This window comes from Plectropomus leopardus, chromosome 21, assembly GCF_008729295.1.
Source record: "Plectropomus leopardus isolate mb chromosome 21, YSFRI_Pleo_2.0, whole genome shotgun sequence".
NCBI classification, from domain to species: Eukaryota; Metazoa; Chordata; class Actinopteri; order Perciformes; family Serranidae; genus Plectropomus; species Plectropomus leopardus.
The window spans coordinates 12,818,143-12,841,888 of record NC_056483.1 but is presented as its reverse complement, the minus strand read 5'-3'; the positions used below and the strand labels follow the sequence as shown (position 1 = coordinate 12,841,888).

The 23,746-nt window shown below is 38.3% G+C and overlaps 2 protein-coding genes across 2 annotated transcripts; both read left to right on the top strand.

Moving 5' to 3' along the window:
- Window positions 1-34: 34 nt before the first annotated feature.
- Window positions 35-3,738, top strand: timm21 (translocase of inner mitochondrial membrane 21). The gene is made up of 6 exons (XM_042510664.1): window positions 35-608; window positions 1,934-1,996; window positions 2,091-2,188; window positions 2,408-2,481; window positions 2,621-2,726; window positions 3,291-3,738. The coding sequence occupies exons 1-6, from the start codon at window positions 281-283 to the stop codon at window positions 3,381-3,383; spliced, it is 762 nt and encodes a 253-aa protein (XP_042366598.1). The 5' UTR covers window positions 35-280; the 3' UTR covers window positions 3,384-3,738.
- A 1,143-nt stretch (window positions 3,739-4,881) lies between these two features.
- Window positions 4,882-18,790, top strand: si:dkey-118j18.2. Its single transcript, XM_042510373.1, has 5 exons — window positions 4,882-5,220; window positions 5,488-5,590; window positions 6,711-6,870; window positions 12,822-12,954; window positions 16,034-18,790. Exons 2-5 carry the CDS (start codon window positions 5,571-5,573, stop codon window positions 16,252-16,254), a joined length of 534 nt encoding a protein of 177 aa, XP_042366307.1. The 5' UTR covers window positions 4,882-5,220; window positions 5,488-5,570; the 3' UTR covers window positions 16,255-18,790.
- Window positions 18,791-23,746: the final 4,956 nt, after the last annotated feature.

Genomic DNA, 23,746 nt, shown 5'->3' with positions numbered 1-23,746 from the left:
GTGACGACAACAGTAGGCGCCGCAGGAATAGGAATACAAAACACGATTGGCTTTGCTTGACACGCCGCCCGTGCACGGCATGTCAGAGCAAATAATATAATGTTGTGAGTTGTAAATTCATAAGTCGCTTTATATTATTACCGCCTGCGGTACGTTACTGTATGTTAGTTTTAACAGCTTTAACAAGCTGTTGACCGTGATAAAGAACGTGCTAACTCGGCTAGCTAGCTGTATGAGCACAGATAACTACATTTCAAGCTAACCCGCAGAGGACATAACAATGGCTTACATGCAGATATTAAAAGCTCTGCACCGGAACCTACAGCAAACGGTGACACAGTACAGCGCGCAGAAATGCAAACTGACACCAGTGAGTTTGCTCATCCATACACACAGGACAGCGTCCACAGTGTCCAGACTGACCGTCCACAGAAGAGTCGAGCCCCCTTCATGTTTCATGCCAAGGCTGAGCTGCTTCATGCAGGCACACAGTCTGCGGGGGATTTCACTCAAATCCACGGCCAGAAACCAAAGCAACCCAGAACAGAGAGACAAGTCTGTGTCCAGGTACCAGAGCGGGAGCCCAAAGCCCTCAGCTGCACAGAAAGGTGAGCAAACACTAAAATCCAGATGAGTAGCGTCCTCTCTATGTGCTCTCTCCTCTCAGTGCGCCAAACTGCATGATCACAAAAGTTACAATGTCAAATGTCAATGTCAAACAGACTATTGCAATAAAAACTCAAAAAACAGGTCGACTTTTCGCAAATGCTAAGTAGAGTAACGCTCGAGACATGACATAGTTAACCCTTTGAAACCTGAGCATTTGATTTCTTTCAAAAAAAAAAAAAAAACACGAAGAAGGCAATAAGCAATGAAAGGAGAAATGACCCAAAAATTGGTAAAGAAAAAGTAGAAAATTTCCTGAATTAGTAAAAATAAGCACAGAAGAGAAAAAGCTTGAATTTCTAATACATATGTAACAGAATTTTGAAATATGTAATTATGATAATTATAAATATAGTTTTTCCTTTTTTCCCCCTTGGCATTTTTAAATGTATTTTAAATCTAATAATTTACTGCAATTTGTGGAACAGACTTTTTCTCTATGTTTTTGAAATGAATTTCACCAATTTCCTCGGGTTTCAAAGGTTTAATTACTTGTGAAAGCTGAGAGTTTAATGTAAAGAAAAGTGTTGTTGCTGTAGATGTCAAAGGGTTAAATGAAGCAAGACAATTATTACCCGTATTTTATGGATTCATATTTTACTGTTCAGTAGGTATTTTAGATCTTTGAAACACTGTCTTAACTATGTAATTATTACAGCAATACTTTGTGCAATTACTCAACAGAGAAATACTCTTCATTATCCTAATTTATTCTTACCAGCACAACTCTTAAATGTATCTGAAATATGTTTCACATAATTTATTTCTTATCCTTATTTATGTTTTTGTACATATTGTGTTGTACATTGTTGCATGATGCACTTTTTTCTAGGAATAAGGTGCCTTTTTATATTTCTACATTTTTACACACATACATATCTCTTGTTTTTCATGCTGGTGACACATAATGCACATTATATATGTGTACATACATATGTGTATATATCATTTCATTTCAGATTTTTACTTATTTCTTATTTTCATACTTCTTATTTATACAAAAGTAACTGTAAGGAATCACTATAATTATTGATCTAAAATGATATCTGAATCAAGACAAATCATCATCACAAGTGACCAGAATCCAATACAGTGTCTATATATCTGATCAAGGAGCCAAATAACGCATTAGTTATTTATTGATTAAAGCATCCCCTGGTTGAATTTGTAAGCCTGTAACCAACTCATGTCTCGTAATTCTACGATTGCAGTTGACATTAAACAGTTGACAGATTGTCTAATAATTCCCGCCGTCAATGTCTTCCAGTAAAAGAAGCTGGCAGAGACTTCACCTATTTGATAGTTGTACTCATCGGGCTTGGAGTGACAGGTAACTACAAGATTTCAAGCAGATTTACCATCTCATCACAACTCAAATATTGGATATGAGCACAAATATGTGTTGTTCTGGGTGTGTTTTTCAGGCGGGCTGTTATATGTGGTGTTCCAGGAGCTGTTTTCTTCATCAAGTCCAAATAAAGTTTATGGGAAAGCCTTCAACAAAGTCAGGTTGGACCCAGAGGTAAGACTGAGATCACAGATTGCCGACGAGGTCAAACATTATCTCTTTTCTTATGTCCTAACGACAACAACTTCAACAGTTCGTGACTTTACTCTCGAGTGTGCAGCATTACCCTGAATGCATGAGTTTAATGTGTAATATTTGTTGTATTACCCATTCCACACTTAGTTCAGTGCAAATATGAAGATAAGATAAACATTTTATTTATTGAAAATGTAGGTGATTGGTGCATTTGGGGAGCCAATCAAGTGTTATGGTGAGACTACCCGTCGAGGAAGGAGGCAGCAAGTCAGGTGGGAATGATGTTTTTATATCCAAATAAGCAGTTGATTATTAGTACATAAGGTAATGAATATTTTGCACCTTTCTGTCCAGAGTTTTTAATTTTATTTTTATCTGATTTTGTGTGTGTGTGTCTTTTTTTCATCTTAGTCATCTGGAGTACCTGAAGGATGGACTGAAGCACATGAGACTTAAGTTTTACATTGAAGGCTCTGAGCCAGGCCTCAAAGGAACAGTACATTCAGAGTCAAAAGAGGTTGGTATTGTCTTTGTGCAGTTTATAAAATGGATGTGACATTTCACAGCTGTGCTATTCATGCTTGGCTATCCCAGTATTTAAACAAGGTTTCCACAATCATGAAAAATCTGGAAAAATCATGCAATTAGCAAGAATCGTTGGAAGTTTTGCAAAAGTCATAGAATGATGTTGTGTGTTAAAAAATTGTTGCATTCATTTTCAGTGAATAACCTTCCATGGCAAATATATGTGCTGAAGCTGTAACGTAGCTCTAATCTAATCTGATGCGTCGGTGTGGGACGGTTTTGTTTACCATGAAGTACATTTCACTTTGCTAGCTAGCTGTTACATTTGAATAGAGTCAATTTAATATGTTTGAAAACTGTTAGTAGGGCAAGAAAATGTATCTTATCGTGGGTCCTTGAATAGTCATGAAAAATTCTGATATTTTCTCAGGAAAATGTGTGGGAACCCCTGTGAACCGTGTTTAAATACACAATTTCACATGAGACAGCAGACAGAAACTAAATGCACAGTGGTAACAGACTGTACTGAAGTACTGTTTAATTTGTTATTTCACAGAATCCTGAAACTGGAAAATATGAGTTTCGTTACATATTTGTGGAAGTGGACACCTACCCAAGACGAACCATCATTGTGGAAGACAACCGATGAGAAAGATAACAGACTCAACCGTGTCAATTCGCTGCATGGTGAAATATGTGTTTGTGTTATTAGAAAAAATAGCTGAAAATTCACTGTCAGTGTAACTGTAATTTACCATGATGAGCTTTTTATGATAAACATAAAGAGTTTGGGCTGATTGAAATGTTGCCACAATAATGTAGCATTTGGTGAAAAGCTTTGCAAAGTGCAGTGTGTTTCACAGAAAATGATGTTAATGTGTCATTGTTTTATAAATAATACACATGTACCACAAATTGTTTCTTGACTAAAAGTCTACTGGATGACCTGAATTTTGCAATAAACTACAATCAAAGATGCTTTTAAATTGTAATAAAAATGTTTGTTATATGCAGACATACAGAATGTGTGATTTTTCTCTGAGAGTGATAGATAGAAACTATGGTTGTCACTTTGATTGATCTTTCAGCTGTATCAAATTGGATGTTTGGTTTAATTGAGGCATTAGCAGTTATTTCAACAAACCTTAACCCTTAAAGACTCTTTAAAATACTATATCAAATCTATCTCATATTACACCTTTAAAATGTGGTAGATTCCTTTTGTTCTTCTTAGAAATAAGCTCAGTCATATTCACTTACTGTGCATTTTCATAGGTGTCCTTTCCTTGTAAATTTACATATTGATTTTTCGTCGTACTGCACAAATCTGTATTTGGTTGTCTTTTAGACTGCGTTATGGCACTATGACCACTGGGTGGAGTCAAAGAGTCGATAGATATGAGCAACCTGATATGACCTTTTAGATTATTTGTTATCATTTTCATGTATTTACTTTACTATATGTATTAAAATTTACATTTTGCAGAGGTTTTCAATACGTTTTCGGGGAAATCAGAGGGGAAGAGACCTTTAAAACTCAACATTAACTGAAATCTAATATTAAACAGTTCACACCGAGGTTACTCTTTGAATAATTTCGCCTCTTAACATGTTTTTGACGCGTTGATATACATAAATGGTATAATAACACCATTAAAATGGTATTTATTTGGTAACATTTTTACCGTTTTGTGCGGCGAACCTGTGCTACCTTCAAAGACCTTCGGATCAGAATTGTTGATGGACCTCAATGAAACACCTCAACAATAACCTGAAAAATGGCAGTTTTGATTAGATCTAATCTTCGAAGTGTTTGACAACTTACCGGTAATTTAAATCATTTGACATTGCTACTTTTTACGATGCTTTTTTAAAATGAGAAACACTATTTTGGTTCATAAAACGTCAACTTAGAACCTAACTGGAATGATCTTTCTAATCTCCGTTTTCCTACGGAAAAGCAGCTCCGCATTGCTTGACTTTAATAAAACAGCAAACACATTATTCATACGTTTTTCTGTGACTGCAACAATAGCACTTGAACGTAAAAAAAAAAAAAATTGAGCAATTTACGGGAGGCAAGTGAAGGCACCAGTCCCGTGAACCCGCCCACTGTTAAACCAAGGAGAGCGTGAACGCGCAGGGGTGTGCTAAGTCAGTAAACGCTAGCTAGAACTCTGTAGGACTAGTTTAGTTGTTTCTTCAATGTTAAGTTAACGAGTAGCGTGTCTTGTAACTAGCTAGTAATCTTGTATATAACACCAAGAAGCTATGTTCCTAAAGCGAGTCTGTTTTAGTCGTTGTTTTGTTCGCGGCGTGGGTAAATAGAGAAGCGGCTGTTGTTGTTGTTGTGGCCTGCTACACGTTAGCTTAGCTAAACTAGCTGTAGCCTCAGCTGGTTGCTGCAGCTCTACTCATCTCATCTCCGAAACGACAAGGGAAATGACACATCTTCCAGCTATCTAAGGCTGAGCTTTCGCTTTATAGTAAGTAAAAATTAACGTCGTTGTGTTTGCACTTAGCTATACAGCTAAATCAACTAAGGAGCTTTCGTGCTAAACTTACCATCTGTTTTAAGTTACCGAAAGTGCTTTAACATTAACCTATAGCTCAGGCGGTGAGATGCTCTGAGCTTCTGGGTTTATTAAAGCGATCTGGTTGTTGATTCTAACATTTGTTACATTTGTTTGAATTGAGCAAAATAAAGATTGCCTTTATGCGAAGAAATTGCTCAACATGTTTACTGTTTTCAGGAGAAGTTGTGGTTTTGGCCAGGGATCAGCAAGTAGTTCCCCAGCTATGAGAACCTCCACTCACTGACTTACATCTCACAAAAATGGAGCTGTACTGGTACATGTGAGTACAACTTAATTCAGTTATAATTACAATACAGCGCTAAAGTCTTAGGCTATCATGTATGTTATGTTAGTAAGGTTGTAATGCGGGTATATACACATTTATTTATCAGTCTCTTTGTTAAGAATAAAACAAAGAATATAGAGAATATGTACTATGTATTAAAACACCAACAAAAAAAGTCAGAACAAACCTCTCTGAAGTCAATCTTTAGTTGTAAAACATGGAATTATACAACCATAACAAAAGGTAGCTCAAACAATCAATATTGAGCTTTGGGCATGTCTTGAATGCAACCTGGTATAAAAACACCAGAAGTTTTGTGTTGTAAATCTCATGTTGTCAGACCAGGAGAGTTCAAGACATGCTAAGTGAAAAGGAAGGTTACACTAAAAACGTACAACTTTAGCCTGTTAAAGTAGTTTTATTCTCAGATGTTTGTGTTTTTAATACTGCATACATATGCTCTATATTTTCTGGTTGTATTGTAGTATGGAGATTTCTGAGAAATAAATATGTATGATTATTATAACCTTGCCAAAATAAGAGTTTAAGGTGGCCTAAGGCTTTCACACAGTACTGTTATCTCCTGTATTTATTTATTTTTATTTTATGTTTTGTAAAAGTAGAGTTAAAATCTTATGACTTGGGTCTTTTTTCCACACCTTCCATAGTATTATCACCTTTTCCCCATAATATGTATTAATAGCATATAATGGCTGCACAAGCTGTTATGATTATTTACCATCATATTAACATTATTATAAAAAATGTTGTTGTATTATCATTTTACTTTAAACTATTTTGTCTTTCAGTTGTTTTTCCCCTTGCTCACACACAAATATCATAAACATGGGTGCCATATTTGACAAATTTAAAGTGCTTTTAAAAGATATTATAATTAGATTTTTGTCATTGTTTATGTCCTACACATGTATATTATGTTAAATTTAGTATGTCTCCTTGTCTTTCTTTATGTGTCCTTTGATCATTTCCCACCTTTCATATCATGGTTGTACCCATAAATTCACTACTATTAAAAAAAAACAAACAAAAAAAAAAACCTGATGTATAAAGCTGTCCATCCCTGTCTTATCCTGCTCTCCTCTTTACTCCACAGAGTTGTTATTATATTCATTATTATCAAGATATTCTTCTATGTGTGCTGGTACCGATCAAGACAGAGGCAGCTGGCAGCATACTTGAGCAACCCACGCAATGCTCAGATAGTCATTGTCGGAGGAAGGGCCTACCTCCATCAGATGTGTGAAAGACAGAGTGTAAGTGCATACCCCCACATACACACAAACACATCCTACATTTGAAACGTATAATCTAGCTGTCAGCTACTGGAGTGGTTTTGCGCCTCCGGGATATGTCTTTATTATGGAGTATAAGGTTTTGGTAATAAAGAGAATCTTTTTATGTTGGCTGACTTCAGTATGGTACACTGAGCAGAGAGAATTTGTAACATAGCAGCAAAGTCGTCTCCTTTCAACAAAATTGGCCGTTTTGAATGAAAAATGTGGTACCTTTGTGATTTGTGTACATCCAAAGAATATTCTTTCATCTTGGGGATAGGGAGGGTGTGCGTGCTCTTTCAGGGCAGACACATTGCACTTTAAAACACAACCCTGCTTGACTTCATGTTTGCTTTGAAACTGTTTTCCATTGCTGTAGCTTTACATGTTGCTGTTTAACTGAGCTTTAGTAAACAACCGTGTTCAAATTGAGCTTAAAGAGCGACTACACCCTCAAATTCTCAGAATCAGAAATACTTTATTGATCCCAGAGGTAAAATTGTGAAAGAACTGCTAGAATCCTCTCTCTCAGCATATTTAAGTGACAGACTGTGACTTTTGGTGGTGTGGTAGTGTGTGGTCAGCGAACTGGGGGACACCGACCGACTGACCACCACCCGATACATGAATAGAGCTGGTAATCAGAGCTATCAAACCTTGAGAAGCTGCTGTCACTCTCTGTTTCTCTGCTGGAAAACCTGATGTCTCGTGCACCTTTGAGATGAACAAGAAGCACATTTATGGTCCTTTGAGAGAGTCAAGGAGTCACGCGCACAAAATATTCAGTTTTTTGCTCTTATTCTGAAAAAGACAATATTCCTACTAAGATGTTTACATGTCTAATGAAAATGAGTATTCCACTAACACTCCTGTGTACATGCAGCCGTGCATATTCCAAATTATGTGCCCTGATGTGCTGCGTATCACATTCACATATGGAGAAGTAGGACAGCTGGAGACGCTTGTCATTTTTCTTCTTTGCATCAAAAAAGGATTTTTTCACAGTTTCCTACCGGTGGCTAACATGTTCGACTCCCACTTTCCTTACTTCACCTTCTTGAAAAGTTGATATTTTATCAACCAGAAATGTGGGATTTTCTTTTGCGTGCATCTCTACCCCACAGCTTTGCAAACAGTTGGCGAATTGGTTTGTGTACCACGTACCCTTGACGACACAGAGCCTACCGTAAACAGTAAAAACTACAGTAAAATCCCTGGTTGAGGCAAATATTCCAAATTGGCTGTATACATGCCCAAAAAATGCTCCTAAAATTCAAATAATACCAGCATATCCCATGTCTTAATCGGAAAATGCAAAATTCAGAAAACAGGCTAATTCGGAATATTTAAGGAATATCATAAGGAATATGCTGTTTCCATCAAATTCAGAATATTTTCATAATAAATGTGAAATACGGGTGTGCATGTGGCTGTAGCCACTGTTGAGGTAACAGTGTTGTGGCTGAGCTAGTAGCAGCTCTACGATAAGAGACTCCAGTGTTGTGGGGGAGTGTCGGTACAGTACAGAGCGTTACTGTGCTTTTTATCACAGTTAACACAACTGTCGTTATAATATCTTTTTATATCTTAACATACGTAATAGACCTCGGAGTCCTTCCTATTTTGTGACAGTTTGGTGGTTGGGAATTCAGCTGAATCAGACGTTAAAATCCAAGTGGACCCCACAAGCTAATTTTAAGCAGAAAAAGCAGGTTTTTACATAAACAGTGTGTTGGAAAAATCAGTTTAACACCATATGCCAACAAGAATCTGTGTAATAATTTGTACTGTGATAACAACCATTTTGCATGTAGTTCCCCTTTAACTTCTTCAGTATTTTTTGGCCCAGCGGCAGACACACTGAAAGTGGTGCGTCACTAAGCGAAGTTCAGCCCTATTCTCAGAACTGTCGCTGTTTTTATCCAATCGGAGTATGCAGCCCCGGAGTAAGGGAAAGTCAAATAAGGTCACAGTTGTGTTACATTTTTGCAGAGGAGTTGTTTGCTCTCTCGAGAGAGGACATGTGGTTTTCAGTCACTTTCACTTTGAGTAGAATGATGAAAAAGGCTACATTCCACTTTCAGTGACATGCTGAGCGAGTTTGTGGACGTGTATTAATAGCTACACATTTCTGGTTTGCATGTGTCTGCTTACATTTTTCTGTTAAGTTGGTTTGACCTTGTTGACAACAGATGTCTGGCAGGACAGGTTACAGCTTGACAGTTATTCAGTTAATAGGCTTTTTTGAACAAGTTTGTAAAATTTCAACCATGCATGTGAGATTTTTCTGTGCAGATATCACCAGTCAGGCAGAAATGTATGAATCTTAGAAGGTCTTGTATTTCCTTTATCTGACAAAGTCCAGTTGTCAGTCACTGATGTTCTTTATGCTGCCCTTTTTTTCTTGAAATCTCACAGTTTATATCTTTTGTCCCATGTGACTCATGAGATAGATTGGAGAAAAAGAATGGTCTGCCCTGGTGTTTAATTTTTTTGAGATTGTTATGAGTTTATGTGGTTAGTTCGAGCTGCCCTTAAGAGTAATTTGACACTGCTATGACCTTCGTAGTGTTTTTCTGTTTGCTTTGAAACTTTCTGCATATTGCTGACACACATGCTTTTTATACATATTTGAAATTGGCTACAAACTGCAGGCTTATCTTTTATTGTTCCCCTCAAGTGCCACTTGAATTTACCAACATTATTGTGTTTATGTTCTCAGTGGTATGTGTAGAATAGTAATGCCTTTCCTTGAAATCAGTTTGTTTGGAGTCTTTTCTGTGGGCTAAGCCACAGGTTTAGACAGCCATCATGATCGTGCTTCCCCCTGGGCCTTTCTGCTTTACTGCCTCTCTAAAACACCTGGAAGCAATCGCCATGATTCAGAACCATCCCAAAATATGCTCTGTGAATCATATAAAACAGGTTTCTGTGACGTCTTTCCAACTCAGATCCAACTTTTGCCCACTTCGCCCACTTCTTGGTAGATATTGCAGAAAATACTGCAAGAATGAAAGCGACATCCACACATTTCTCAAAGAAATGATTCATTTAAATGGAAGTCTGCATTAAAATTCAGTTTAGTCATTTCCCGATACTGCCCCAGTGTCTGAGATATTAATCAATGCAGTGTTTTCATCTAAGAGGCACAGATGTGATATTTTTAGCGTTGTTTGGAACATTTGTGCAACAGGAAATGCCCCATTTGTGAAAGAATAAGTAAATAAATGATACAGTTGAAACTGAGAGTTGCCAGGACTTTTGACCTTGAGTTTTCCCCAGACCAGTTATAATATCCTGTGTTCTATGGGAAATGCTGTCTGACTTTAAGAGGAAGTCCGGTCAAGTTTGATATCACCATTCTCAGTGTGTATACAATTGAGTCCACTCGGGTTGCAGCGATATACTGGTTTTGAGGTATACAGTGATATGAAATTTGACTATTATCATACAGTGTACATTTGCTTATCTAGGTTATGTTTTTAAAAAATGCAACTGGATTTATAATCTCACCTTTAGTTAAGTTATTTTCAAAAGGGAGACTTAATAATTGTTTCACTTCTTAATTATAGGGATAAAACATTTGTTCGACCAAAACTAAACCTTCTGTTTTCATTCTCTCACGGGTCACTCTGACTGATAATCATAGTAATTCTGTAATACCATGATACCATGGAACTGCAGTATTTTCTGAGATGTCTACATACCGTGAAAATCTCATACGGTTTCAACCCTAAAGTCCACACAATTTGTGAAAGGCTACCCTAAGCTGGTTTCAGTGAACCAGTTAAAAGGCATCGTCACCAAATTCTGACAGTGTATTTAACCTTTCTGACCCTCTGAAAATCTGTTCTTGTGAATAAAGCTGAAATAAATGCCCTTCTTGGCTATTATTTTGAAATGATCTCTTATGGACATAGCATACATGCTTAACACAAGGAATGTATGGTAACATGAAATATGTAGAGTTGTAAAAAAATTGGATTTTAATGTCTCTTGCCTCAGTGTATTTACATATATGTTCTTTCTGCTTTACATACAGGCTAGTTACATGTCTAGTACAGAAGCCCTTGTACCTCCTCTTTACATTTATCTTTCTCTTTTTCGGTCTTCTACCTCTCCCTCCTCCCCTCCTCCAGTCTGTAATCTGTCCTTATTCCACAGCTTCTCTCTTTGCTCCTGCGTTCTCTCCTACGTCCCTCTCTCTTCCCCTTTTTGTTTTTTTTCCCTTCCCCTCTTCTTTTCTCTTTTCCCCCCGTGTTCCCTCTGCCGTCTCTGGTGTATAATGTTCCCTGTTTAGATTTTAATGGAATCTGCAGCAGGGAGGCCCCACGGTCATCCATAACCCGGCACCCTGAAAGTTTTCTGGAGAGACGCCAAGACAACTTGAGTCCCGGGCTTAAATGAATCAAACATAGTGGAGAGAAAAAGTCTTGATGTAGTATCACTCACTAAACCTCTCGGACAGTCTTATTCACGGCTACCTGAGAAGATAAAGTGAAGCCAGAAAAGCAATGAGGGAAAACTTTTGATACATGTAGGCCCTAGAGAGAGATAGAAGAGATGGATGTTTATAGATTATTTGACATCATCTTGTGTGGTTTAGCTTTTTAGGCCTACAGGAATAAGGGTGATTATTATAGGTTATTTGTGGTTTTGTGTTTTAATTAAATGAATGCATCATTCTCCATCATTACCACAATAACAGGATGGCAATTTTAAGTAACAAAGTACTTTGCAGTTCCCAGTTTTTGCACGTTCTCAACAAGTATTTGTTCGTAACTACAATAGTACAAGTAATATTCTATGAGGAGCTGTTTTTAGTTAATATGCTGCTAAGAAGCCAGCCAGATCACTCAGGTACAGCTCCATTGTTCAGAAGAGATCATACTTTATGATGTTACTCTATGATGTGTCATTTGTGTCCTCTGTTGGAGCTTTACGCAAAGATATGAATCATTCTTTAAACCTATAGGCTATCTAGTGTTGTCAAAAATATGGATTTTTAATTTTTATTTATTTATCAATTCTGAATATTTGCAATAATTTCAGTACTCAATTTCCACAGTATCAATACACCAGTACCAGTGGCGCTTTCTCACTCTTATTATCAATATCTACAGAAGTTATTATGCTCTTCTCTGCTACTAACAAAGGAAAGAAAAGTCGCTGTCATGTTACAGCCTTTTTATATTTATCTTTTAAGAAAAAAGTTAGGTTTTATGCCCTCAATGTCAGTTTGTCCCTGTGGTATCGAAATTGGTATCAAATATCAATATTTTTCAGGGTATTGTTGAGGCTAGAATTTCAACACCAAACACTAAGGCTATCATTTCAGTCTTTCTTTTTTTTTAAAGGAGCTGAAAGTAGAAATATATATTGGAAAATTATATTAACGCAGCGAGTGTTACAGCCTAATGTAATGTAGAAGACCACTGCCTATTTCTGTGGTTCACTGGCAGACTGCTCGCTCCTGCGATTTGTGTAAACGACTTTATTGGGGGGGGGGTTAACATGGATCATCAACTCTGGGGATTAAAATGTTCCATGCTGGTCGGAAAAACACATGTTGAAACACAGAAAAGGGGTATAACATGGGCAGCTCGGCACACTTACAGTATCATTAATTCCTCTTCAAGAATATTGTCTTGCTGTTTGTTTTTTGATGTTTGCACTTCAGTGTGTGTACAGACTTGCTTGTCAGTCTTGAAGCAGTGAGTTAACAAGAAGTACAATATTATCATAAGCAGCAATGTCTTCTTTGGAAATGTGTACAGTAAAACCAGCATAGTTAGTATCCTAATAGTGCTAGCAGTGTTGACACTTGTACTGTTGGCTTTTGCTTATTGATTTATGAGCACTTGTGTATTTACACATGTTTCTGCTTCTTTTGTGTGAGTCATTAACTCTGTGTCTCCTTCCTTTTTTAGCAAACGTCTGTCTGGCCTAGTTGGTATGGTGTTCAGGATGACCTGTCAATAGAAGAGCCCTCCACAGCTCTGCCACCAGCTGCATCCTTCTCCCAATTGGACATGCCACCACCATATGAGGCAGTCTCTGGAGGTAGCACACACACACACACACACACACACACACACACACACACACACACACACACACACTCTTTCCCTTAGTGCGATACACTTTGTCTGATGCTTCTTTGTTCACCCGGCGGTTGAAAAGTTCAGCAAGGGGGACATTTTTACCCCTCTTCTTCGTCAGTCCTGGAAGCCACAGCTTGTGGGTGCTAACCACTCATATTATTTCCTCTCAGTTGTTTCCGTCATCACAGCACCCAGTAAAGTAAAGCTTGATGCAAAGGGTTAACAGGAGTGTCACTGCAAATACTGACGTTGTAGGTTGTGATTCAATGTCGAATTTCGCCCGTGCATAGCGTGACCGCAACACTAAAACAGCGTATCAAATGTGTGTTTAATTCACATTCCCCACAGTTACTACAGTTACATTTTTTCATTCACTGTGTAACGAGCGTCAGTGGGGAAAGTCCGCCTCGTATTGTCACTGAACATTCCCTGCGGTTGTGGTATTTACATAGTTTCACTTACTGTGATAGAGAGCAGAGGTCAGTGTGAGAAGGTTTGCAGTGGAGATGGTTTGCAAGATGTGTTGCTAAGAAGGAGGCAAGAACCGAACCTTAATTTAAATATGATAAATAGCTCCTATTGTTATCATTTTCAGGATCATGTTTGTATTTGATACTACAATATGTATACATACTCTGATGTTCAAAAACTTTGAATTGTCTTCATACTGTGTGTGCTGGGAATTCAGTATTTACCCTCTGTCTGAAACACTTTTTATCGCCTGTCTCTTTAAGCCCCTCTCCTGAAAAAAGCCCAGTCTGCTCTGATTGGTCAGTGTTTTCAGGTCTTTCACATCTAGGCTGCAAAAGAATGCAACCAAGTTATATGTTTTGCTGACCTTAGCATGTAGTGTCATGTAGTATTGTAGGGTATGCACTTTGAAAGCAGATGACAGATTTAAAGAAATCTGTCACTATCTGATGCTAAAGTAAAAAAAAAACATTCAGAAAGAGTGTTCACAATGGTCCACGGCCTGTGCTCTTTGCTTAAAGGGACTTCCTTAGCTTTCTTCCATTTTTTCCCCCGTTATAGGGTTTTTTGGGGGAGTTTTTCCATAGTCAATGTTAAGGTCTAAAGACAGAAGGATGTTGTATGTTGTAAAGCAATCTGAGGCAAATTGTGATTTGTGATAATGAGCTTCAGAAATAAACTTGACTTGACTTGACTTTGGCAAAGTTTACCATGATCATCTCACACTGAACAATTTCTACGTATAGTAGCAACTTGTAGGAAAAATACAAGAAACCTTAAGTGCACATCAGTTATGTTGTAGCCTACTGCGTGACACAGCCTATGCACACTGCCATTGTGGGTGCAGCGAAACCCCCTAACACAGAAGTACAAGTCCACCTAAAGACTAAAACTACCACTCCTTTGCCCTAATCAACATAAAACCCAGTCACTGATAAGAGTACAGTTAATTCATCCAGTTATCTGAACTTAATGTGCACAGGTTGAAACTACTCCTGACAAAAACTTGCCATCGCACCTCTCTGACTGTAGGGGTCATTGCCACGACCAGCAAATGAACACCAGATGGAGTCTGAACTGCTACTCTAAAATGTAGTACTTCTATCGATAAACTTGTCTCTTCTGATTAAAATGAGCTCACACATGTACGCACACGCAGAGTACTGTTTGCTCTAAAAAGAGAGCGTACACTGTGAGTCAGTAACTTAATCATAATGAAAGCCATCGCTTCAAGGTTTTCTTTTTATACCAGACAGACATGCCTTGATATGTACTGCTCATGTGTCAGTCAAGTCAAGAGTTAACTCATTTCTGTTGTCTGTTTTTGGCAGAGCTGGTAAGGGAAAAAACAAGTCCAACTCTTTTCACTAAGAGTATGTACTTAATGTACTACTGGTGCTTTAGGAGCCATTATGAGTTTCTTTATTCTATGTTTCCCCATTTATGTTTCTCATGTCATTGTGAGTTTTTGAAAGATGAGAGAAGCTAGCAAGGTCAGGTGTTGAATCTTCCATATCAAGATTCAGAGTGTCCTCTTTTGCGAGCGGTATCTAATTTGATCTGAAGGGCTCTTTCTGTGTGACAGCAGGATGTGGTTACAGAACGCAGAAGTAGTGACATTTCAGCTCTATTTGTAGTACAGTACACAATGTTGCATCCTGAGTTTTTGCCCTCACATATGAAAAGTTTTTCGATCTGAGATACCAGACGGTTTCTCAGGGCTTTCTGTTCAACTGTGTTCATGCTTGAATGTATACTTAGTGCTTTTGGTGAAGTCTTACAACATTGAGTCTTACACTTTCCTCATGTGTCTACGCAGACACAATTTTGCATACTGTCGTTATCAAATTGTAATTGTGCAACCATTAAGATATCAAATATACAATATTAAAAAAGTCACAGTCCAGTGCTCATGCAGAACTTCTAAAACAAATAATGAGGGTACGGCAAACATACTGGAATTGCGAAGGTGATTTGGGAATGTGAAATTTTGTAACGAGAGCACGGCAAACAAGGAATATGGATGAGCGGACAGTAAAGAGACTACGATAACACCTTTGCGACAAGAAGATGTTTGAAAGAGAAGAAGCGCTGCAAACATAATTTTTTATTTGAGAGCGACGAAGAGGATTCAGGATTCCACGACTCTGGGTCAGTTTTTAACAACATCGTTTTGATCTGTACTTCCTCACCGTCACTGGGTTTCAGGGATTTTTACACGTTTTTGTTGTTTCTGGAAAAGGGTGTTGACTTCCACTGCATTTCGCTCCTGAGTCTCTCACACACCTAAGATTTATTGATATTAAGGCTTTTTTTTCACGTGGTGTAGCACACACTTTGGTGATGCAGCTTAGGGAGAAATTGTAAGCATTTGATTTGATGCAGAGGACCTCAGTGTTAGTGCAAACATGTCAGAATCATTGTCACAAAATTTGATTGCAGTTCGAAGTTTGTAATCTTGTATTGATTCGTTGTACAGCCCCAATGTTGAAGCTTATGTAACATAATGCTCATATTTCTTAAACTGCTGGTAAACTTGTTGACCTGTTTTCTCTTTTTCCTTGCAGAGGACGATCTGAAGCCCCCGCCCTACAGCGAGTGTGCTCACAGCGACGAGGCGGACGCTCCTCGTCCCTCCCATCACCCTCCTCTCATTTCTGAGGGAGGAGACACCATTAGCGTAAACGAAGCCCCACCCCCCTACACGCCATCTCCCCCGACACAAGTCAGTCAGCAAGACGTCTCTGTTAGCCACAGTGAGCCCCAATCAGACAGCAGGTCCACCTAATCAACCCCCCAATGCCAGTTTGCCTTTTCCATGCACTGCCTTTCTATATTCAACCTCAGTGATCGTTGCCAGCCTAACTCTCATCACATGAGAGCAAATGTGTATTTGGATGTGAGTATGAGTGAGTGTGTGTGTGTGTGTGTGTGTGTGTGTGTCTGTGTGTCTGTGTGTGTCTGTGTGTGGTGGTTTTTAGATCCAAGTTGTTTTTCTACTTTGTATTGTTTAAAAAAAAAGTGGTAATCTGATGAGTTTGGCAATAACAGATCACATCAGCAAGCCTGTGTGCCTCAGTCAGGACCACAGAACTGCCTCCCAGCTAGGATGAGGATAAAATACCCTTGACCTCGAAGCTCAAAGAGAATCAGTGAGACGCAGACAAGCAGAACGACAGATACTTAAAAGCGTGTTGCTCCTGATGTCCGAGCTCGCTTCCTTTCACAGATCTAATTTAACTGACCCGTTCTACAAGCATGATTTGGGGAAATGAGAAGTTTTTAGTTCCTGCTACTGTGGTGGATAAAACGTGGGAAATTACTTGGTCTGTGTGTCTATAGACATTTTTCTGAGCAAAGCAACTTAATAGTGCGTGATGGACAATTCATAGTGCAGACAGTCTAATTAGATTTCAGTGTACCTAGCTGCGTTCATATTGAATAAAAAGTTAAATGTTTCAACTTCTGCAAACTGTTATTACTCTCAACGCCTCATTAATACTGCACGTGAGTTATCTGAAGACAAAGTATGTTGACGGAGAGCTATTTGATAATGAATGCTCTAATTGTCTTAAATAATTACCTCATTAGCATAACTGGTTATGTTTAATATATCACGGTGATTATACGGAGACATTAGGCAATTCAAGTGCCTATTACATCTGTGAATGGAAGTGAGAGAGGACAAGCGGAACAAGTGAGTGGAATTAATGAACATTTTATGGCAGCAGACAAGAGATTGTTCTCTGTTGATTTTCACCTCTGCTGCTGGATTCTGTCTGTGGCTGCTTTACAAGAGCACCTATATGCCAGAAAGCAGGACTCTGTGCGAACAGTATGAACCAGAATTTTGTTATTTTTTCTTTAAAGATATACTATGCAGGATTTTCTTTAAAAAAACAAAAACACACAATCTCAGTCATCACTTATGACCCACTAGTTATTTGGCGGTGTATTTATCTGCAGAGACTCTGCCCTCTAGCTGTATGCTCTTATTTTCTGAGTTTGGGAATGTTATGGGCGTGTACCCCACCAGTGCTCAAGCGAGGTCGGAGCTAAACAACAAGTAGCAACCAGGTGCCAGACCGTAAGCAGGAGGCATCCAAGAGACACAGCGTGGAAAAAAATGCAAGAATAGCGAGGCAAAATGCCAAAGGAGAATGAATTTGGGGTTGGCTTTTACTTTCACTTTCTCTGGCACACGTGTTTACAGACAGTAACTGACAATCCTGCATAGTGTACCTTTTTAAAAAGTTGTGGAATAGGACAAAAGGTCTTCAAAAGAAGTCTGAGGAAAAATCGTTGCGCTGTCCCTCATCAAGTATGAAAACATTTTCTCTAGTTTTAGATCCAGCTGTGGGATAATCAGATCAGTTATAAATGGTATTGTTGAGTTAAAGGCTTTAATTGAGTGAAATATCAAATGAAAACTGTAAAACAACCCTGAAAAATTACTCACAGGGTTGTGAGGCTCAAACTATTTCTGGAGCTGAAGGCTTAACAGTCATCAACAAACTCAGTTATTACTTTTTTTTAATTGTTGCAAAATGAAGACTAACCAAAAAATATTTTTTAACATTTGTGTCTGTTCTTTGTTATCTTTATGTTAATCTGCCACAAGCAGGCAGACGTCAGCCAACTTCGTGCATTTCTTGTGTTTGTTTCTGATATAGTATTGCTTTGGGAAAGCTTGTTACTGCGCTTTCTGCTCTTTTTGTATCACTGCATTTCAGATAATCTGTGAAAAACACTGTAAGAAGATGCCCCCAAATGATCCACCTCCTGAGTTAGTTTCAGCAACAATTTAATTATTTTACACTTTCTGAACATTCAAAAAACTGAGAGAAAGATAAACAAAATGACTGCATAAATGACACTGCATAAATGTATTTGGGGCTTTTAGGAAAGAATATGCAGAAAAGGGTCTGGTCTTCATTGGGTATCAGAATTAAAATTGTAATTTCTTTCAATGATAATCCTTCGCTGTGAAGACAAATCGAGGAGCATCCGTCACTGATGCCTTTAAAGAATCTAAACTTTGGATTTAAAATCTAAAGGATGCTGCATGGTGCAAATCTCATGTAGCTTTGAACTCTGTTGATATCACTAACATGGCAGATGCATGATGACAATTGACTACCCGAACCACAGTGTTACAGGCTCCCACTGTAATGTACGTTCCTGTTTGTTAACTTCATGTTCATTCCCATGGTGGGTGACATATCAGATCTCTCCACTTCGTAGCTTGTGAGTTGGGGGGAATTGACTTATTGTGTTTTGATTTGGCGGAAAATCCGTCTTCTGTATTAAAATGTTGTTCATAATTGTGCTCATGTTGTTTTCTTTCACTTTGTGCATGGAGTGGCTTATAGACAATGTCCTCATGCTCTAGAGGAACAATTGTTGCACTCTGGTTCCAAAATACACTGTCTTTACCTAATTTAAAACTGTTAATAGTTATTCCGCTTATATTTTTAAGCAGAGTTGAAAACAATTTTCTGTTTTATTTTTGTTTGAAGTCTCAAGCTCAAACTGAGACAACCTTGATGACATCATCAGGGTTATTTCTAAAACTTTAGAAACCACACAACGTTACGTCAAGTCAAGTAAACAACTGCATGTCTAAAATAGAGTTAATAAAATGTACATCAAAGTAACCCTGTAGTATTTTAAGTTTTAACTTTTTGCTACAGGTAACATATTAGACAAGTTTATTTGAAAGTCTTTTTAGTAAAAAAAAAAAAAAAATCGCCTTATTTTTTAAAATAACAACAGGAGGACAGTGTTGTCGTACTGGAGATCGGTCTCACAAGCAGCCTCCAGACCGCTTTGTGATGGTCTCAACCGTGTCTCGCAATCAACCTAATTTTTACTCAGTCTTGTCTCAAAGAAGACCATCTGGACCACAACGGCTCGGATTTTACTAATTTTCCGTGAGCACAAAAGGACTGTTGAATAAAAATGGTTACGCTGATTTTAGTTCCTAAGTGTTTACATTGTTTAAACATGGAAAACAAAGGAAAATTCAGGTCTGCAATGCCTTTTGATTATTTTATATCATATATATATATATTAAAGCACAAGCATATATCAAGGTATCTTCAATGCCTTCTGTGGGTGGTTTCTATGGAAATGCAGATCTTTCAGATCAATTTGAGGAGTGTCTGGTTTGCCTTGTCCACATTCATTAGTGTCATGCAGTGTTGCAATTGTCCTGCCTTGGTCTTTCTCTCTGTTCTCAACCCCCCAAAAGTCATGGTTTTGTCTTGGTCTTTCCTAACTACAGTACTGATAGAGGGACACACAAAGAAGACATTTTGTAAAAAAAGAAATTAACTTTGGATGATACTTCTTTGATATGTCTAACTAGAGAGCTGTACTGCACTGATTTAGTCCCCCAGCTTTTGTAGCTGTAGAAAATCTGTCATGAATTGAAATCTTAAATCTGTATAGACACAAGCATGGGTAGATTATGACACAATGGGCCCCTTAGACATGCAAAAGGCCCCACTGCCTCTTTTGCATCGGAGCAAGAAACATAGACCTTCAAGTTGTTTAGCCTCTGGTTTTGTGGTTTTGCATTTCTCTGTAGTCATCACACATCTCTGCAGTTTTGTATCTCTTCTTCATTTTTTTCTCTTGGTAGTCATTTTCTGTTCCTTCACCAGATGCTTTGCATTTCTTTGTTGGATTTTTTGGGTCTTTTTTATGGTATTTTTAAGTCTCTGTGGTTGTTTTGCCCCTCTTTGTGGTCATTTTGAGTCTTTACCTTGTCAGTACATGTCTCTTCAAGTATCATTTGCAGAAAAGGGCCACGGGGGGGCCAAACAGTTTGGGCTGCTGGACTTGTGTCATGACGTCCTGTTCAGGAATCACTTCATGGACATGAAGAATGATACAAAGATGAAAAACTGTTGAAAGCACACAGTAACAAGTGAATATTGTTTTGACACAAACTTTTTAAAAAGTAGTCCTATGATGTGCCACTAGAGAGCAGTGTTGCACCATTTCAGCCCCATGTTTCAGGACAGCCTGCACCTGTTGCTGAGCCGTGTGCTGACGGCAGCAATGCTGTCAGTTGGTATCATTCCAGTATTGATTGATGGCTTTTATTACACATTTTGTGACAGAAAATGGCACCGACATTTGCTCCAAAGTTTCATGCTTTAGATGGAAAAAAAAAATAATTGGGCTCGATCAAGATCAATTGTACAGCCCTCTTGTGGAATGTATAGCAGAGTAGATACTCAAGGACATTCATTTTTCACATCCTAGCCTCTCAGCTGCCGCATCACTAAGCTGCATACAAATCAGCCGAGCATGAACAATTCGCAATGTGTGTACTCTTGATTACGAACCTTTTTTGGTAAGCGAAATATTGTGCATGAGACAAATCAGATCCATTTGACAGCCGACTGCAAAAACAAGCCACGAAAGGGAAATAAATAAATGTGGAACTATTGGGATTATGATAGAAGATGTTCTCATTCTCCTGCATTAAAAAACATTTATTAGGAATTATAATGTACCTGTCTGCTATATCGACTGTATTATTTATTGTTTTTGAAGCCGATGTCGCTCTACCTGTGAAATGAAGGCAATCCATCAAGAATACAGCCTTCATTCATTCATGTATTCATGTGCAAGAGTCTGTCGGGTGTCAGTGTTAAATATAGTTGGATAAGCTCTCGGTGTTTGTCACTCCTGTATGCAGTGCACTGGTTTTGCTGTGAGTAATTGATGCTTTCAGGGGAAATATTTGCATTTTGGGAAACAGGCAACAATCCATCATTTAAACTGCTTTACTAATCATTACATCTTGGTATAAACAGTTGTATAATGGATACAACACAGAACACACACTCCTCAGGGATATTAACTGAACCCCTTCCAAGATTGTTGGGGTCTTCGAGGCTGTTCGAGAAGCAGAATAGACAGCTCAATAACCCGTTGTTGTCTGTCAAATGTCTATTGCACTTCCAAGCCTTGCATATGTGCCTATCACATGACTAGTAATCTGAGGGCAGTATGCATGCAGTGGTCATGAAAAGGAAAAACGCTCCACCTTTTGAATTCAGCAAGAAAGGCACATTCCAGGCATGGGTGAGGATGGATAAGATGTCAAAACATATGCCTGTTATTGATTTCCAACCTCAAAGTCATTTCAGGAGGGGATACCCGTCAGCACGCTGACTAAAGGAGTTATTTTACACTCTTTAAATTTTTATCTCCCCACAAATTCATATTGCATCCTTGTGCGGGCACTGTATAACATCACAACAGAGGGAATGTTAATGAGTTTTGCAGGTCATTTAACGGCTAACAGATTACCCTCTTTTCTGTGTTTGAACACCATCACTTTTTGTTCTAGTTTCTTACTTGTTAGTTTGGTTCAGTGTGATGAAGCCAAATATCCAGTTAACTACAGTCTATAATACATTTAAAGTACATTAAATAATATGGAAATGGAACCACGTCTGCTGTAATTATATGTCGAAAGCTGAGTGTGCCTGATCAGCTTCAGTTCTTCAACGTCGCCTCTGGCAAGAGGCCATCTTCTTTAAATCGTATTTGTTTCAGAAATGTAGTTTGTGGGTTTAATAGTAAACAAGATTTGTCCATTTATCAGCTGCCGTGACCTGTTTACAGAGAAGGTGGTTTCCCGCTACGCATCTGTAAGGTGTCCAAACATGAACATCAGCTTGAATAAGATCAGAAATCACAGTGAATGGTGAATCATGTCAGTGTCTATGCATGTAGCATGTCAGTTTAAATGTAAACCGCCCACTAAACTGTTGAGCTGAACAGTTCGTCTGGCATTTCAATGGCACGCAAAAGCAATATTAGCATAGACGTCTGTTTGCTTTTCATTTGAGGGATTTGAGTGATGATAAACAGCAGTGAAAAGTGACAAAGTACATTTAATCAAGCACTGCTCCTAGATGCAATTTTGAAGTATTCACACTTTAGATCACCATCTTATCCTGCTTTATACTTCTATTCAAGTACAAATCAGAGGGGAACATTTGACTCTCTACTCAACTGCTGACATATGGTTTAAAGTGGAAATAAGCACAGTTATTTGCTTAATTTATTAAGCAATTGTTGATTGCACAATGTTATGGCAATAGAATGACACCATCAGCATTTAGATATGTTCTCTATAAGCCTCGCTTTCGCTGTCCAATTCTGTCTAACACCATTTATGTGTGTCACTGCCCAGTCAGTACCAGAAACCCAATATGTTCTATGGATGTGCAAAGATGGTTGGATGTTTGGCATTGACCTCAAATAGTTAGGGTCAGGACAGCCCATTGGTCTGGGGATAGGCCATGAACCTTTCAGGTTTCTGGTACAGATCAGCCTGTGCCAACAATTTCCAGCGAAAATGAAGGCTTGATTGATGGCACAAAATTGTGCCTCTCAGATGTTACATTTGAATAACTGTCTGAGGTTCAAAGAGGTAAAACTCAAATATTTCACAAACACACAAAAAAGCAAATATTAGAGAATATTCCAAAACATTATCACAACTTTTGTGACAGAACTTTTTCTTTTTCCCATACCATGAATCACTTTTTATACTCTAAAAGTATTTAGCTGACAGTACTTCTGTCTATTAAATTAGGATTAAATTCAAGCCCTTTACTTGTAACAAGGGCTTGAGACCTTAAGGTGTCAACCAAAATAACTCAGCCAGTGCTAAACTCTTCTTGTCAAACGTTATTCTTTTTGTACCCCGATCTGGAAAAAAATGACTTATTTGTGTGCTTTTACTTGTAGCCAGTTACTGCAAGCGTTGTTTGATTTAATGTGGCTTGTGATTGGCCCACAACCAAAGCAGTCTGTGGTGTGGTGAAGTGGAGTGCAGTAATTCAGCGTCTGGAGATGCCATCAAAATGTTCAAAAGTGTGGCTATACTATATGCCTGTTGCATCTGGTGGCATTTTACACAACTGGATGTTTCCATTCACATGACTGTTATTGAATGAGGGACCCTTCCCATATTCTACAAAAGCAACTGCAACAAACTCTCCCTCCTTCCAACTTCCAAAGTTCTGCTCAACAAGCAACCTGCCCGATTTTAGCATTTTTTTTTTTAAGATTATTTTTTGGCATTTTTGCCTTTATTAGATAGGACAGATCAGCAGTGTGAAGGGGGGAGAGAGAGGGGATGACATGCAGCAAAGGGCTGCGAGCTGGACTCGAACCTGCGACTGCTGTGGCATGGCAGTGCCATTATGCATGGGGTGCCTGCTCAATCCACTAAGCCACTGGAT

Coding starts and splice junctions, on each gene's coding strand:
- timm21 (XM_042510664.1), top strand. CDS start 281: ATGGCTTACATGCAGATATTAAAAGCTCTGCACCGGAACCTACAGCAA. Junction 1,997..2,090: donor CATCGGGCTTGGAGTGACAG/GTAACTACAAGA, acceptor TGTGTTTTTCAG/GCGGGCTGTTATATGTGGTG. Junction 2,482..2,620: donor GGAAGGAGGCAGCAAGTCAG/GTGGGAATGATG, acceptor TTTTCATCTTAG/TCATCTGGAGTACCTGAAGG.
- si:dkey-118j18.2 (XM_042510373.1), top strand. CDS start 5,571: ATGGAGCTGTACTGGTACAT. Junction 5,591..6,710: donor ATGGAGCTGTACTGGTACAT/GTGAGTACAACT, acceptor TTTACTCCACAG/AGTTGTTATTATATTCATTA. Junction 12,955..16,033: donor ATATGAGGCAGTCTCTGGAG/GTAGCACACACA, acceptor TTTTCCTTGCAG/AGGACGATCTGAAGCCCCCG.